General features: G+C 41.1%; 2 protein-coding genes across 6 annotated transcripts in view; one reads left to right on the forward strand and one right to left on the reverse strand.

Annotated features, from left to right (window-relative positions):
* The window catches only part of LOC306755017 (transmembrane protein 106C-like), a 15,089-nt gene extending 5,984 nt beyond the window's left edge, over positions 1-9,105 (forward strand). For both annotated transcript variants that reach the window (XM_079239230.1, XM_079239229.1), the window contains 3 exons: positions 2,790-2,839; positions 2,959-3,012; positions 8,004-9,105. In XM_079239230.1, coding sequence (XP_079095356.1) covers positions 2,790-2,839; positions 2,959-3,012; positions 8,004-8,142 — 243 coding nt within the window. In that variant the 3' untranslated portion in view covers positions 8,143-9,105. The remainder of the gene's footprint in view (positions 1-2,789; positions 2,840-2,958; positions 3,013-8,003) is intronic.
* Positions 9,106-10,618: 1,513 nt separating this feature from the next.
* Positions 10,619-15,714, reverse strand: part of tns2a (tensin 2a) — a 63,891-nt gene continuing 58,795 nt past the window's right edge. For 3 of the 4 annotated variants that reach the window (XM_079239123.1, XM_079239121.1, XM_079239124.1), the window contains 4 exons: positions 13,704-13,872; positions 13,542-13,610; positions 13,227-13,256; positions 10,619-12,908 (listed from right to left, as the gene is read on the reverse strand). In XM_079239123.1, the coding sequence (XP_079095249.1) occupies positions 12,770-12,908; positions 13,227-13,256; positions 13,542-13,610; positions 13,704-13,872 (407 nt within the window). In that variant the 3' untranslated portion in view covers positions 10,619-12,769. The remainder of the gene's footprint in view (positions 12,909-13,226; positions 13,257-13,541; positions 13,611-13,703; positions 13,873-15,714) is intronic. The other variant, XM_079239122.1, reaches the window with a different exon arrangement.

Raw genomic sequence — 15,714 nt, forward strand, 5'->3', positions numbered from 1 at the left:
GAGCTAACCAGCTAACAGAGGTAAGCGGGCTAAAGCTAAGCCACTTTGTTAACCGGCTAAAAACCGCGGTTATTCTACGTTCTTCTTACTTGAAGCCAGAGATCGGTACCTGCCAATCAAAAGAACACGCCCCTAGATATGCCAAACTTCGAGATTAAATTACTTTTAAATGGGCGAGTTAGAAAAAAATTCACTACAACCACAGTTGTCATGAAGGTAAACCTGACCTATAAACCAAAAATGGATTTTTGAACCAGACTGTAAACATGTTTATTTCTGCTGTGAAGTTGGCTTTTTAACATGGGAGTCTATGGGGATTCGCTCTGTTTTGCAGCCCCTAGTGGATGAAGGAGGAACTGCAGTTTTATGCACTTCTGCATCGGCTTCACTTTTTACCGCCGAAGGTTCTGTCCATCTTTTATATACAGTCTATGGTCAACAATGGATCCACCAGGTAGCTGCTGTAGGGGGAGGAACCGCCCACTGCAGTGCCTGAATAATATAGGTAGAGGCGACTGGTCCTGTCTGTCAACCAGCAGACGCCAACGTAGCATTAAGTATCAATACCCCGGCCTATTAATATCTAACTAGATGCTAAATCTAAGTCTGAGAACCAATGTTTTGACAACACTAGTATCTACCAGTGAATCCCGCTCAGATCAGTGGTGTAGTGGTCCCTCGAAGTGGGTATACTCATAGCCCAGAAAAACATTGTTTCATAAAAAGTGACATTTAAGACAACTCTGTTTAGTTCACCCCAAAAAATCCATCAGTATATTTGCTCATTGCTCATTTCTGTTCTTCGGTTTCAGGGGGGAAAAGTATTGAAATGACTAAACCAGTACTGGCACATAGAGCTGGTGAGAGACGGGCTCATAGACTTATGTACATATATCTTGACCATGACTGGTCCGTCTGCACTCACCTCTCTCATTTAGATGTATCTAAAAAGGGGGGTTTGATGTATCTTTTTATATAATGTGCTTGTCTGTGTGTTTCCTTTATGTCTGATTTTAAACTGTAAAGCGCTTTGAGTCGCATATTTTATGCTGGAAAAGCATTTCATAAATAAAGTTTGATTGATTTGATTGATATATCTTCATTATGTGTACGTTCAGGCTAAAGTTAATGCAGCTGATGGTTAACTGCACCAGTGTAGCATCGGTAACCTTAGCCGAGCTGCTGGGCGACGTAGATGCATGTGTGGGGACGTTTGTAATTGTAAAAGCAGCATCACAGGAAGCTTAGAAATTTAGAAGTGGGTATACTCTATGCTGACTGAAATAGAAGTGTTTATACTCCGTATACCTGCGTATACCCTGGACTACGCTGCTGGCTCAGATCCAGCAGCACAAGCAGCATGTGCAACCACTTCAGTCACCGTTTATGCAAGAAAGCAAACAACAGGGTATTCTTAGAGGGAGAAAGTAACTGGTCTGACAGATTATGCTCATTTTAAAGTATAAGATGTGAAATCATGTCCTGCAGCTTGTCTTTACGTCTAGCTCATTTGGAGTTGCAGTTCCAAAGAGCAAATCGAATGAATCTCACCCCTGCTGTCCTGCTGCTTCACACACACTGTATGCAGAAAAAACATTCCCCATCCAAACACACTAAAGGAGGGGTGGTCAAGTCAAATCTTTCTGAAGATGTTTTAGTTAGAAGAGACGCTTTGTGTTCCTGTTCTCCAACCTGGAAATGGTTGAGAGCAGTGATTCGAGCGCAGGAGAAGGGTCATGATGCCAATAAACATGCAGGGGAATCACTGTTTACAACATGCCAAGAATGCTAGATGAGGCTTCCTCTCCATGAATGACAACTGATGTTTGCTTCAGTACCGCATGTCTTCAAGCTTTTCTGCAATGCTGTGTTGACAGCACAGTAAATCAGCAGCAGGGCTGTGACGATATGCTTTTGTCCCGAATCGATTCCGATTCTTTGGGTGCCGATCGATTTTAAATTGCGATTTTCGCAATTCTTTGAAATTGCCGATTTTTGTTTTAAAAAAAAAAAAAAAAAAAATGTATAAAACATTTTTTGTTCATCATTTTTCTTGATTTCAATGAGGAAAAAACCACACAGTAGCCAGACAATCATTCTGCTGCTATAATGCCCAAGAAGGCGAGTAAAAAGATTAATAAAAACAATAAAAATGACAAAAATTTTGCAAATAATTACTTTTATTTGAAAAACAGTTTTCTTTTGTTAAAAAAAAAAAAAAAGTATTTTAAAATTGTGAAGCAAAAAAATCCCAACTTTCAAATTTTCATTTTTATTTTTCCACCCCCTAATCAGCAGCATCTAAATATCATCTTGTTTTGTGAGATGATATTTAGAAACTGGGCTGGTAATCAGCAGAAGTAGTACTGAGCAGCTGCTGTTGATATTTGTGTTCTCCTACGCAGCCTGCAGAAAGCATGAAAAATGCACAAGGTGCAGCAGTGTTGATGGGATCGCATGATCTGATGGACAGAGACTTCTATTTGTCGGCTGTTGACTTGCAGCTGTTTACTAGAGGCTTGTGGCTGCAGAATCTGTCAGCTAAAAGTTATGTTGGGTATTTTGAGAAGATGCTGCACCAGCCTGACTTGCACAACATAGTCATCTGACCATGAAACCAGACAGTCATTTGCAGAGTAACTGTGACACTTGGATATTATTTCTTCAGTATTGAATAAAATGGCATCATTTGTAAAGCTTCAATATCTCCTGCAAAGCCCTTAAGGCTCATCTAACCCTGTTGTTTCAGAGTATCTGAGAAATTAATCACAAAGCCACTCTTTTTCCAGGTGAACTACACGGTCAGTGTGGAGATCGGAATGAGTGCACCCTACGTCTAGTAAGTATTTGCACATAAACTTTGTCCAAACGGCTCAAACTGAAAAATAACACAATGAGAGGATAAAGGGAGCTCCATATAAGTGATTTCAGACATCTTCTGTTTTGTGTCTCCTCCAGTGCCTTCTGCACCATGCCCAGCATCAAGGTCCACAACATTGTGGTATTTATGCAGTGAGTATTTCTGCAGTGAGAAAGTGGATTGCTTATTTGCCTAAAGTAATAAACATACGAGCCGAGTAAAATGCTCCAATCCTGAGGTTTACAAGTTGTCAAAGTGAAAAACCATCTTCCTGCATAAAGAGTCTGATCCAGGTGGAAGTGTTTTATGTATGAGGAGTAGAATTAACGTATCCAAATCCACATGCCTGTGCTCTGTACACAGTCGTCCAGCGCAGATGTTTTGGTCCTTCTGAATACAGGGATAACCGTTCTGGGACATTGTCTAAACTAGTTTGTGCAGCATGGAAGTCCTGACTGTAGCGTTGTTGTGAGGAGGTTTGGATAATGTTACTGCAACTAACAAGACAAAAGCAGTCTGTAAAAGTTCCCACATTATAGATGTTGAGATAAGCTTTTGGGAACCAAAACATGTTGATAAAATAAAGAATTTTATTAATTTACGGCAGATTTTTCTGGTGAACCATATGATTAAAGAAGGAAACCCTTCAGGGAGCCTCCCCTTCCTTAGGTGTGTTTTGCAAACTGCATTTATTAGTTGGAGAATCATTGAACAGGTTGAAACATTGTGGTTTTTTCACCTTTAGAGAAGAAACAGGACTCGGTTCCAGACAGAAAGAGGACTGAAACTCTGTATATGTAGATTCACTGACAGACGAGGCGACACGAGGAAGCTGTGTGTTATGTTGGGTAACAACGAGCAGTAGTGTTACCACATAAACCACTTCCTCGAGGTATTTCTGCAGCCGAGGCAGATGAGTGTGTGCATGTTTGCAGTGCTGTTTGTGTCTGAAAGGGCAGCGAAAACAACCAACAATGACTAAAGATGCAGTCATTGTTGCGGTGAAAGTGGAAAATCCCGTTCAGAACTTTATAGACCGCCTGGCTAAAGACGATGTCGGCAACAAGAAAATCAAATCGTTGGGCTGCCTTTAGCTGTGATTACAGCAGCATTGGCTGTGACATTGTTTTAATAGGCTTCTGCAGCGTGAAGATTTATTTCCATCCTGTGTTGCATTAAGTTTTCACCTGTGTTGACGATGAGACCATTGTGCGAAGCCTTCTTCTGTACATCCCAGAGATTCTCAGCAGGATTCAGGTCTGGACTGTGTGAAAATGATGTCTCATGCTCTCTGAATCCCAATCTGAGCCTGATGAATACTGGCATTGTCATATTGGATTATACCCGTGGTACCTGGTCAGGTATCAGATGACCTTAGTTTCTTATTGTGTGGTTTCGAGAAGTATTGTGTGATTGGTCGGACGTTTGAGTTTGTCACGGCTTACGCGGAAAAGCATGAAGTGGATAGTTGCTACGTCTGCATTTCTGCTGATGCAGGTTAAATTGATTGTTTTAATAAAACAGCTTATCAAGGTGGGGAGAAAGTCCAAAACTGTTTACAATATGTGGGATTTAAACACACAGACCCCGCCGCATGCACATCCCGCCCTGCCGCAGATAAAGCTTCTTGTTACATATGAAATAACTGGGATTATTGCACATGAAAGCACAGATCTCCAGTGATCCCTGCCCCATTGCAGGTGAAGCTTCTTGTGGAGTATAAATTGACCAGCTGGAAAAAGGATTTTTTTTTTCTTGTTCTTTCAGCCTTAAAGGTGGAGTATGTAAGATTTTCAATATTTTCAAAATAAATTAACAAAAAAATAACTACAATCATAAATAGATAGATTTTTTTTTAAAACATGTAGGTTCCAGTCTGTCCATATTTGATGTGTTATCAAATTACAAGTTTAATTGATGACAAAGACCCTTCTTAAATGTTTGCCTACCAGTAAAAAAAAAAAAGTGCTTTTTGTCATTTGTCATTAATTAAACTTGTAATTTAATAACGCATCAGATATGGACAGACTGGAACCAACATGTTAAAAAAAAACTATGTAATTATGATTGTAGTTATTTTATTAATTTATTTAGAAAATATTGAAAATCTTACATACTCCACCTTTAAGAACAAAGTTGTCGCTTCTCGTGGAATATGTAACAAACTAAACCAATGACTGGTTTCTAATGGCTAAACAGCTGTTCAGTCCCAGTCCTTTGAGTTTTCCTTACATTTTGCTTTGTGGAAATGCTCCTACTGTCACCATTAAACATTGTCCTGAGTTCTACTGTTGTTTTTCTTTTGATTTGATTTCATCGAACATTTAAGTGACAATCGGTCACTTGATCATTCTGGGTTTTTTTCTGACCACATTTCCTACTGGAAGACGATGGTTCCCCACAATCCTTCTAGTTTTTAATGTGTCGGACATTTTTTAACCCAGTTTTAGTCGTTTCTGCGATCTCCTTAGATATTTTCTCTGTTTGATGTATGAAAATGATTTGGCCCTTTTTAAGCAGACTAACATCATTTCGGGGATATGTCTCTCCACATGTGTTGCCTGATGATTGCTGGGATAGGCTCCAGCTTCCTTGCAACCCTTAATTAAACTAAGCTGTTAAGAAAATGAAGGAATGTATTATAAAAGAGAAGCTGTTTTCATGTCGCTGTTATTTAACATGTTGCACAACAAAATATCTGGTGATACACACTCACCAGCTGCTTTATGAGGTACATCTGTTCAATCAGCCAATCACATGGCAGCAGCTCAACACATTTAGTCTTGTAGACATGATCAAGATGACTTGCTGTAAGTCACTCGAACCTCAGAAAGAGGAAGAAAGGGGATGTAAGTTACTTTGAATGTTGCATGGCTGTCTGCGTTTTTCAGAAACTGCTGATCTTCTGGCATTTTCACACACGGCCATCCGTCAGGTTTACAAACTCTGGTCCCAAAAAGAAACACTATCTAATCAAGGCCAGATTATCCAATTGGCGTTATGGGCAAAGGCCCAGGGGCCCCATGCCCACTTAGGCCCCATGTGGGACCCACATAGGGAAAACACCAGCAGTTTGGACATAAAACAAAATGTATATAAAAGTTAGATAGTTACACCACAGTCTCCAGTGTATTGCTATTGGTACCACTGGCTGAGAGATGTTAGAAATGTCATTTCACAGTGCGTCATTCACAATATTCACAATGTTGCGATGGGGAAAGGGGGGCCTTGGAAAACTCTGGGCCCAGGGACCTGTGCACTTTTAATCCGGCCCTGTATCTAATGAATGGCTGTTGAATGTTGAAATGCTTTGCTGAAGTCAGGAGGATGTGCAGAATGGTTGGAGGCGACAGAAAAGCAAGAGTTTTTGAAAAAAACCACTGATTACAGCTAAAGTAAGCAGAATAACATCTCTGAAAGCAGAACCTTGAAGCAGATGAGCTACGGCAGCAGAAGACCACACCTAGTGTCACCCCTGTCAGCAAATAACAGAAAACTGTCTACTTAGTCTCCAAAGCTAGAAAATAAGACTGGAAAAACGATGGGAGGATCAGCATTCATGTGAAACAACTTGAAAGTATGGATCCATCCTGCCCAGTTTCAGGCTGCTGCATGGGCCCTTTCTCTTAATACATCATGGTTTAAACACCACAGCCATCCTCATCTCTTTGTGACCAAAGTGTACCACCTTCTGACGGCTACTTTCAGCAGGATGATGCACCGCGTCACAAAGCTCAAATTATCTCCAGCTAGTTTCCTAAAGGGGTCCTATTATGGTATTTCAAGTTTTCTGAGCACCCAGGACACGCTGGAGGGATTATATCTCTCGGCTGGCCGGGGAACGCCTCAGGATCCCCCCCGCAGAGTTGGCAAATGTGGCTGGGGAGAGGGAAGTCTGGGCTTCCCTGCTTAGGCTGCTGCCCCCATGACCCGACCCTGGATAAGCGGCATGAAGATGAAGTTTTCTGAGCTTTCTACAGTGTTACAGTGTTGAATCCTCATCAGACATGTGAACGACACTGTTTTTTATCACCAAAACGCATGTTTGAGTTTGAGTTTGAGTTCCAGCACGCTCTCCGTTCGGTTTCCAACGAAAAACACGTCGTTTTAGAGAGTTTTTTTTCTACTTGGAAATCCTTGTGACGTCCCGGGGGATAAGGTTCGGTGATTGGTTGCCTTCTACTGGTTAACAAGGGCATGTACAAATACATCAGGCGGGTGGAAAACGTCGGATAAAGTTATTTCCAACGATGGCTGGTGAGTTTACCAAAGAGAGACATCCTGCTGCATTCGTTGCTGTGGGTTGCTGTTTTCCACTTCGTTTTCAGGGTCTGATTCAGGTTCCAACATGTAGGGCTGGATGCTATGTGTTGACATTGTATTTTGTTTTTTATTGAGTTCATATGAGCCTAATCCTTCTGTTTATGAGACGTTACAATGACGGCGAAAGCAGGTGCGGTGCGCGCTCCCGATGTAGTACAGTGGCGGGAGGCGGGGCTTAATGCGGAAGAGTCTCAATCCACTCGTTTTGCCCACAGGCTGATCTGACAGCCTACGGAGAGGGTCGGTCTGAAGTAAATAAAGCGATTTGTGACAATAACTCCATCAATCCCAGCCCTTCTGGTCTCAGAAATAAAAATAAATTAGCCTGAAATGCACAGAATAGTTCCACTTTAAACATGACAGTAAGTTCTCTATACTGGGACAGCCCCCAGTCACCAGATCTCAGTCTGATGAAGCATCTTTCTCATGTCAATATGGAGCTAAATCTCTGAGGAATGTTTCTTGTTGAATCCATGCCACTCGATCCCACCAGGTGCTAGCAAGGTGAACCTAATGGTGACCAGGGAGTGGACTTCAGATTTGTTGTTCAGCTGTGTTGCTGGGAGTATCATTAATACCCAAAATTAAATATGCAAGATGATTAGTTGACTAATTTGTTACCCGTTTAGCATTAAAGATCTTTTATTTATTGATGTTGTAAACGTGAAGACATCCTAACAAAGAGAACTGAAAATGTCCACAATATTTCTGAGGTTCTGCATGACAGTGAAGAGATGTGAGGAGCATCTGATGGGTTATGACAAGGCAGAGTGTGTGTGTGTGTGTGTTTTTATTCTTTTATCTTCTTGCCTGTTTACAGAACTACAGTGAAAACCTCTTACATGGTGCGAACATCCCAGAACAGCCTGGAGGCCTATCGCTACATCGACTGTGGTTCCAACACCACGTACCACCAGATGGGCAATCAGCCCTTCTCCCTCGACCCGCCTCTGCTGTGAGGCCGGTGGTCCCGGGCCATTTCAATGGAGGACACACTGACTAGAGAGAAGATGACCACCAGCAGCCTCAATATGCCAAAGATTTTTGTTTTTGCTTGTTTGCTTCTAAGCTCACACAGACGAGGCAACGTGAAGCAGCTGCCTGCTGGCTGGAAAACAGGTGTGGTGGGTGGAAAGTGGTGACAGTTTATTACCTGCACAGCCAGTACGTGGCTCTGATGTGGTTGTAAAGTAAAAGTATTGCTTCATAGGAAGTTAACCTGGGGTCAGTGTTGCTTTTCTAAAGTAGATCTCATTCTTGGAGCCGAGTCCTCTGTAGAAACTAAAAACATGTTTTGGTTTTCACCTTGCTGAGCTCATTAATCACAGTTAAAGTTCAAAAGCAGTTTTTAGACTCAGCTCATAGGTTGGGTTGTGGACAAGAGGAACAGGCTGGACGTGAGCGCCCTCTGTTAGACAGATATCCCAGAAAGCTTTTTTTCTTTTTTAAAAAGGGAAAATGACTAATATTCCCACCCGAAATGTTTTGTTTCTGTTTGTCTCTGCTGCTGTGTGATGGTTCATCAGCTGAACTTGAAGTTGGCTGAAGAGGGTCAAAGAGGGATTACTTTTTCTGGTTTAGACCATCTTGTTTTTTGCACCTTGAAACTGTGTTTAGAAGTTGCACATTTAAAATGTTCATTTTAGCAGGATTTTTTTGTTCTCTCACAACACGGTGCTTTTTAGACTCAGAGGACAGATGTCAGACTAGAGTTTCCACATGAAACTCCGGATTGGTTCTTAGACTTTCACATATGTGGCAACGCTGCAGAACGATGCAAGGAGGGATTTCATTGACATTGTAGTTGTGGTGACTGATTATCTCTATGTTACTGCCTCACCCCAGACATTGGGAGGAAGTATTCCTCTCCTGGAAGTTCATCATTTCAGAGTTTGGACATTGAAACTTTGCCTCCCAAGGGATCATCATTGTGATATTTTAAAATGACTGATTTAAATCAGAGGTTTTAAAAGCAGAAAAAGTTTTTCCTGCTTGGTTCTAATTTTATTAAATATTAAAGGGAGTTGTGAATAAATAAATGATAAATGATCAATCCTGGTATTTTCTGTTTTGATTACAGTTCAGTTCTATTTTTATTTAATGAATAAATCATCTTGTCGGAGGTAAAGAATGAACTCGGCTGAAAAGCAGAACTCCTGGGATTACTGGGCTGTCGTCATGGCAGCCGTCGCCTATGGCCGCGGGATGGTGAGGAGAGGACCGAAACGATGAGATCGTAAGTAGTGGCTGAAACCACTTTTTGCTTTGGCAGGTGGTTGGTGTTAGACCACAGACACGGTTCCTACTGGAGAGATTATTTCCCTTCTGGCCTGGGAACGCCGCGGAATTCTCCAGGAGGAACTGGAGACGCTCACTGGAAGCTGCTCTTTCAGTAAACTGAGATGAAGGAATTATCATTGCATGATTTTACTTAAATGTTCTACATTCATGATGTGTAGCGTGAACACGTCACATCTTTAGGGCACCACAGCCTCACAGCAAGGAGAAGGTTGCTGGTTCGAGCCTCAGCTGTGGCAGTTCCAACAGGGACCTTTCTGTGTGACAGTCGCATGTTTTCCTCATGTATGAGTTCTGTCTGGGTACTCTGGCTTCCTCCCACTGCCCAAATGTTAACTGGCCACTCTAAAACAGCTGTGATGGACTGGTGTCCAGTCCGGGGTCCTGCCTCTCACCTCGTTGCTTCCCGGCGAGCCTGAATTGGACCGAGCGGAATGAATGTAACTTCACCTGAAAGCTATTTATCCTGAACTTTTTGTTAGTAGTCTATTTGGGTTTTTAAGAGTCAGGTGTACAAAATAAGATATTTTCAGGAGCTTTACTTTACTTTCATAATGAAAGCTATTTTATTTACAGTTTAATGTAGCAAAGTGAACCTCTGGATTTGCTACAACTGGAAACTCCTGCAAAAGGAGGCTACATCCCAACGTATAAATGTTCTTTCTTATCAAGACCTGAAAAAAAAATCAAATGCTTCACAAACCACCACCTTTTTTATGCCTTTTCAAAAATGCTCGACTCCAAACTGAAAATAAATTTGCAATAATCAGATCCGAGTGTGCTTCAGGTAACAACTTTTCAGTTTATTTCTTTTATATTTTGCATACAAAATGGCGTAACAACCTTTCCATACAAACAAATGTTTCCTTTTAGTTTCGTACGTCGCCCCAATAGCTGCATGTGAAAATATATTACTACATGATACAGAGTCCAACAAAGAAAATATACCACAATATATTATTGTTGTAATACAAGTAGTGTTTTTCTCTACCAAATAAAACGACACTAAATGAATGCATAGTACAAATACGGGAAGCAATAAGTACAAAAATATAGATGATAAAAAGCTTATTAATACAAGAGTGCTTCATCTTTGGTTAAGTCTGTCTGTCTTTAGGCAACTGGCTTGTTTTTGTGTGTGTGTGTGTGTGTGTGTGTGTGTGTGTGTGTGTTGTCCTTTAAGTGTTCGGTTGCATATGGTCACAAGTCGTGGAGCGGTGAATACACAGCAAACATTTCACACCCGTCCTTCTCCGTTTGGCTTTTTCCCATTTTCACATACATGACTTTAACAGCGGACGTGACAAAACCCTTATCCTGACATGTTTACCTACCTCACCGCACGTTTACCCTTGACACACACACACGCACATACACACAGACACAAGCGCCACTCCTTCGCACAGGCCTGTCAAAAGATAAAAAGCTCACATTCGTGTTTGCTTTCGTTAAGTTAGGTCTCTGGCTCGCTCCAAGTCGACGTGTACGGGAGTGGTACACACACACATGATTGTCGATTATGATTAAAAGTGTTTAAACTGGTAAAAGGTGCTGCTGATATGCTGTACATGTATCAGAATATACCTCGACATATCTTCATACAGAAAGTTCATTACATCCTCAGGGCTTTGGTTGCTTTCAAACAGAGCAGTAAGAAACGTTCTTTTGTGGAGAAAATAAGAATATAAACAACCGTTTTAAGAGCTAGTTGTAAAATCTAGATGATGAACTTCGGGAGCCTTTTGTTCGTACAAACAGTGCAAGGAAAAAAAATCCTCTTTGTTACTGCGACGGGGAAGCTGCTTTGAGCGTCTCTGGTCAGCAGCTGAACATGATTAAAGCTTTTTATCATGAAGCAGGTTCATCTCTGGTTTCACTGAGCTGGTTCAGTTCATTCTGGGGTTTCCTACCAGCAACATGTTGGACTTCAGATGACTCTGACCAACCTGATCTGTCAGGAATGCTGCTGCTGGTGTAAGAGGCGGAGTTACACCACTCAGGTTGGCAACAGTTCAGGTGGATGCTGTGGATGTTTTTGTTTTTTTTTTTTGCTTTTCAAAGCATTACAGCAGCCTTTTCTTTTCCACGGATGGTTCTGTATCTCTGGATCAAAAAACACTTTCTAACTGGAAGTAATACTGGTTTTAATAACTGACCATGTTTGATGGAAAAAAAAAGCTAAAAATCAGAGATAACTGATGTAAAGTGGTCAGTGAGGAAAGCTTTCAGCCAACAGGGCTTGTAAGCTTTGCAATCAGCAGCTGCAGGAGCTTCCTGACCCGTCCGGACTGGAGCTGAGGTTTTAAGATCATGATGTTCTGCAGCGTCAGCAAAAGTCAAATCTTCATTAGAAGTTTAAAACAATGAGAATCAGTTTGTTATTCTGGGTTATGATGCTTTTTCTTGACATATCGCCAAACAGACAGTTGTACAAAGATCACATGAAAATGCCGCTGGCTTCTGGAAATGTTTAGAAAAATATGATTTGCGATAAGAATCGTCTTTTAAAGCCTTTTATGTTGGATGGAATACCATTTTCATTCATATTAAATGAAGAAATAAATGTGTGGATAACAGGATAAACATGGCTTTCATGGGATTTATTATTTGTTTTGCCTCTTTAAGAGCAGGGTTTTTTTCTAAGTTTGAAATTTTATTTTTTAAGTCAATTTATTTTAATCTAAAGGTTTTGAATGAAGATGTTTATTGATTTATCATTTGTCACTCTTTGACACAAAGAAGCATGAATTAAAGATATAGTAGGATTAAAAAAAAAAAATATTTATTTCTATTTATTTAAGAACTAATTAAAAAGTCGTATTTTATTTTATAGACAGATTATTTTAGTTTGGCGAAACCCGTTCTACTTCCTGTCAAAAAATTCTTTTGCTCTTATTTTATTTTTATTAAAAGCTTTTTTTTTGTCCATGAGGGGATCTTGTGGGAAACATGATCCAGTTTTGTGCCTTCACCTCCTGATGAACTTTCCTACAGCTGACTAGAGTGAACCTGTAACGCCAGGTTGCCATGGCGATCTCACTCAGCGATACTGCAGACCCAGAGATGAATGAAGTTATGAATCAGCCTCATGATAGCAGCCTCCTGATCAATATTTGTTCTCGATCTTGGAGGGCAGATTTAATCTAAAGCCTCCTCGTCCGGAGGAGGAGTTGTAACACTGGACAACATGACTTTTAAAAATGAATAAATGAAAACCATCCAGCAGGAATGATGGACGAGTGTCACAACCCAACACAGTGCTGCTGCTCGGTCCCTCTCCGCCTGCATCTATCTGCGCGGGGACAGCATGACCTTGTTGATGAAGTTGACGATGGCGGTAGCTGGCTGCTCGGGGTCCAACTCGGCAAATAGATGGCAGACGTTCTCTGCCAAGCTGCCCGGCTTCTTGGCAACAAAGCCAAACACTCTGCAAGGGAGGAAGAGCCGTGACAGGAGAAAGCAGAAATGAGTAAAAGGGAGGAGGCTGCTTGTGAAGAGATACAAGTCCAGTTTTTAACAGCTTGCATAGATGACCAGTGACAGAATTAGTATTACGTAACATGAGGTCACATGGGGCTTGAGTTCTGAATTCAGTCTCCCTTGCTGGAATGATTTTAGTCAAGGCTCTCGCACTCTATGATGCCATGCAGACACTCATCACTTGTTCCTCAGTGGCAGGAGAAACTACGCATCCATACGCCTTGTTTACTGAAACTACATCATTACAAGCAATCAGAGGACTTACTTAACGCTTGTGTTGTCAGAGTTAGTCCACCTAAGGCCAAAAGAAAGAAAGAAAGAAAGAGACAGAAACCAGACTCAGACATATGCAGAGCTGCCAAACAAGCCGATGCAGCTGCAGCCTCGGCCACAGCCAGCATGCTCACACACAACATGACCACATTCTCAAGACGGAACAGTTTTCCATGCGAGGACTGATGAATGCAGTGAATGATCATGGATGCAGTGAACAATCAGTTGAAGCTCGTTATTTTACTGTATGCAAGTTCTTCTGCAGGTCAAGACTTTGAGACGCTCTTTAATTAAAATGATTTCCCACCGTCTATCCTTTGGGTCGAGGCTGCTGAAGGTTACGCTGCTCACTGGGTAATGTCTCCTGAAGAAAACCCTTGAAAAGAGCATATGAAGATGCGCAAAGAAGTTAAATCTGCATTTTGAGACAAAAAAAGTCACATCAGAGAAAATGCAAATAAGGCCTTACCTGCGCTGGCTGTCTGTCAGTGTGATGCCCTGTGATGTCACCTTAAACTGGACTACAGTCACCGCGGGACGTGGGTTACGACCCAAGGTGGCATCTGTTGCCTTGGCGATAGCCTGAGGACCAGTCAGGGACTCGGTTTCCACAGAGTTTAGATAGAGGACATTACAGGCTGAAGGAAAAAGGACAAACAGAAGCGCAGGCATTTTAACCGGAGAGATGACAGATTTTGTATCATTCGGTCTCCTGCATGGAAGCGATTTACGTAAACATTCACATTTTGGATGTTTATAATTATTTCATAAGAGCAGCTTTCAGGACCGCTCCGGTACGGCAGGTACAAGTAGAACCCAATTCAGCTTTATGACGATCAGAAAGTCCAGGTTTTATCTCGTTGTCTTGACAAACAGTAAACATGCAAACTGCACAGAACTTAAGTAATTCAAGTCGACCCTACAACGCTATATTTATAATCCCATAATTACACATACTTATGTAAAACAGCATTTAACTAAATTGTTGACATTAAAGTTATGTAACTTTCTGACATTAACACTCCGTTTTCCAGACTTATTCAATGACACAGTGACATCTATCACGAGTATTTCTGAAACCGCTGCTGCTACTACATGATACAGAGTCCAACAAAGAAAATATACCACAATATATTTTTGTTATAATAGCAGTAGTGTTTGCTCTACCAAATAAAACAACACTAAATGAATGCATAGTACAAATACGGGAAGCAATAAGTACAAAAATATAGCAGCATCTCGAGGCTAAAGAGCAAGAACTTTTACATCCAGGACGTGACGTGGCAGAGTTTCTCTTCATGTAAGAAAACACACTGTTTCTTTTTCTTTTTCTTTTTCTTTTTATGAAAAGAAAATAGACGTTTATCGAGACTTCCAAATCCTGCTCACCCTTCCACAGTCACACAAAGACAACAAGCTGAAATCTGGACAAATAGCTTCTATTTCTCTTGTATAAAGAAATCCAAATATTAAATCTGTTGCAGTCACACAAAAATGAGCGACAGGAAGGCTGTTTGACTGTCTGCCTTACTGTTTCACAAACAAAAACAACCATGTGTGAAAAGGGAAGGGGTGGGGGCCAAGTCTGAACATAATATAGACTTCACTTTGGAGATGCACCAGTCAGACCAGCGCAGTAGACAAATGAGCAGAAGGATTCAGATTGTCAAATTTCTTCGAGTCTCCTCGATCGTTGCAGGAGCAATTTGACCTTTTTGGTGAATAATCGCTGCAGAGTTAAACAGAAGGAACTATTACCTACCCCTCACATATTTAGATGGTAAACATGGCGCTATATGATCAGATCAGCTCAGCAGAAACGGTAGGAAATGGCGAGCTTGGCTCAATCAAAACACTGTTTCTATCGCTGACTCAGCAAAGAAACAAAACAAGTCATCGTAAGATTGTCTGTTGCAGGCTGGAGAGAGCCAACAGGTCTGGTCGGATGCAAGATGGATGCTAAATCAGCCGTCAATAGTGGGGGTGTGTGACGAGGAAAATGGCAAAAGTTCTGTGGTGTGTCTTTAAGATAACAGTTTGCAGGTAAATTGAACAAACGGTAAAGAAAGCTGATTTCCTGCTTTGTGATCAAGTTTTTAAAACGGATTAAGGTTTGGTTGTGTTTACTGGTGAATAACCATTAACCACTTCTTTAAAGGTAGAGTATGTAAGATTTTCAATATTTTCAAAATAAATTAACTAAAAAAAATAACTACAATCATAATTAGATAGTTTTTTAAACATGTAGGTTCCAGTCTGTCCATATTTGATGCGTTAATAAATTACAAGTTTAATTAATGACAAAGACCCTTCTTGAATGTTTTCTGACCAGTAAAAAAAAAAGTACTTTTTTCCACCAGTAGGGGGAGTATAAGCCCATTTATTGCAGAGCGGCTCTGAGCTACAGCTCACAAACGATTCCTGCCCTCATTGGAGCTGGCAAGGAGGAGGGGTGAGGGGTGAGTTTTGCTCATTACTGC

This window comes from Telmatherina bonti (genome assembly GCF_933228915.1).
Source record: "Telmatherina bonti genome assembly, chromosome: 4".
Taxonomy (NCBI): Eukaryota; Metazoa; Chordata; class Actinopteri; order Atheriniformes; family Telmatherinidae; genus Telmatherina; species Telmatherina bonti.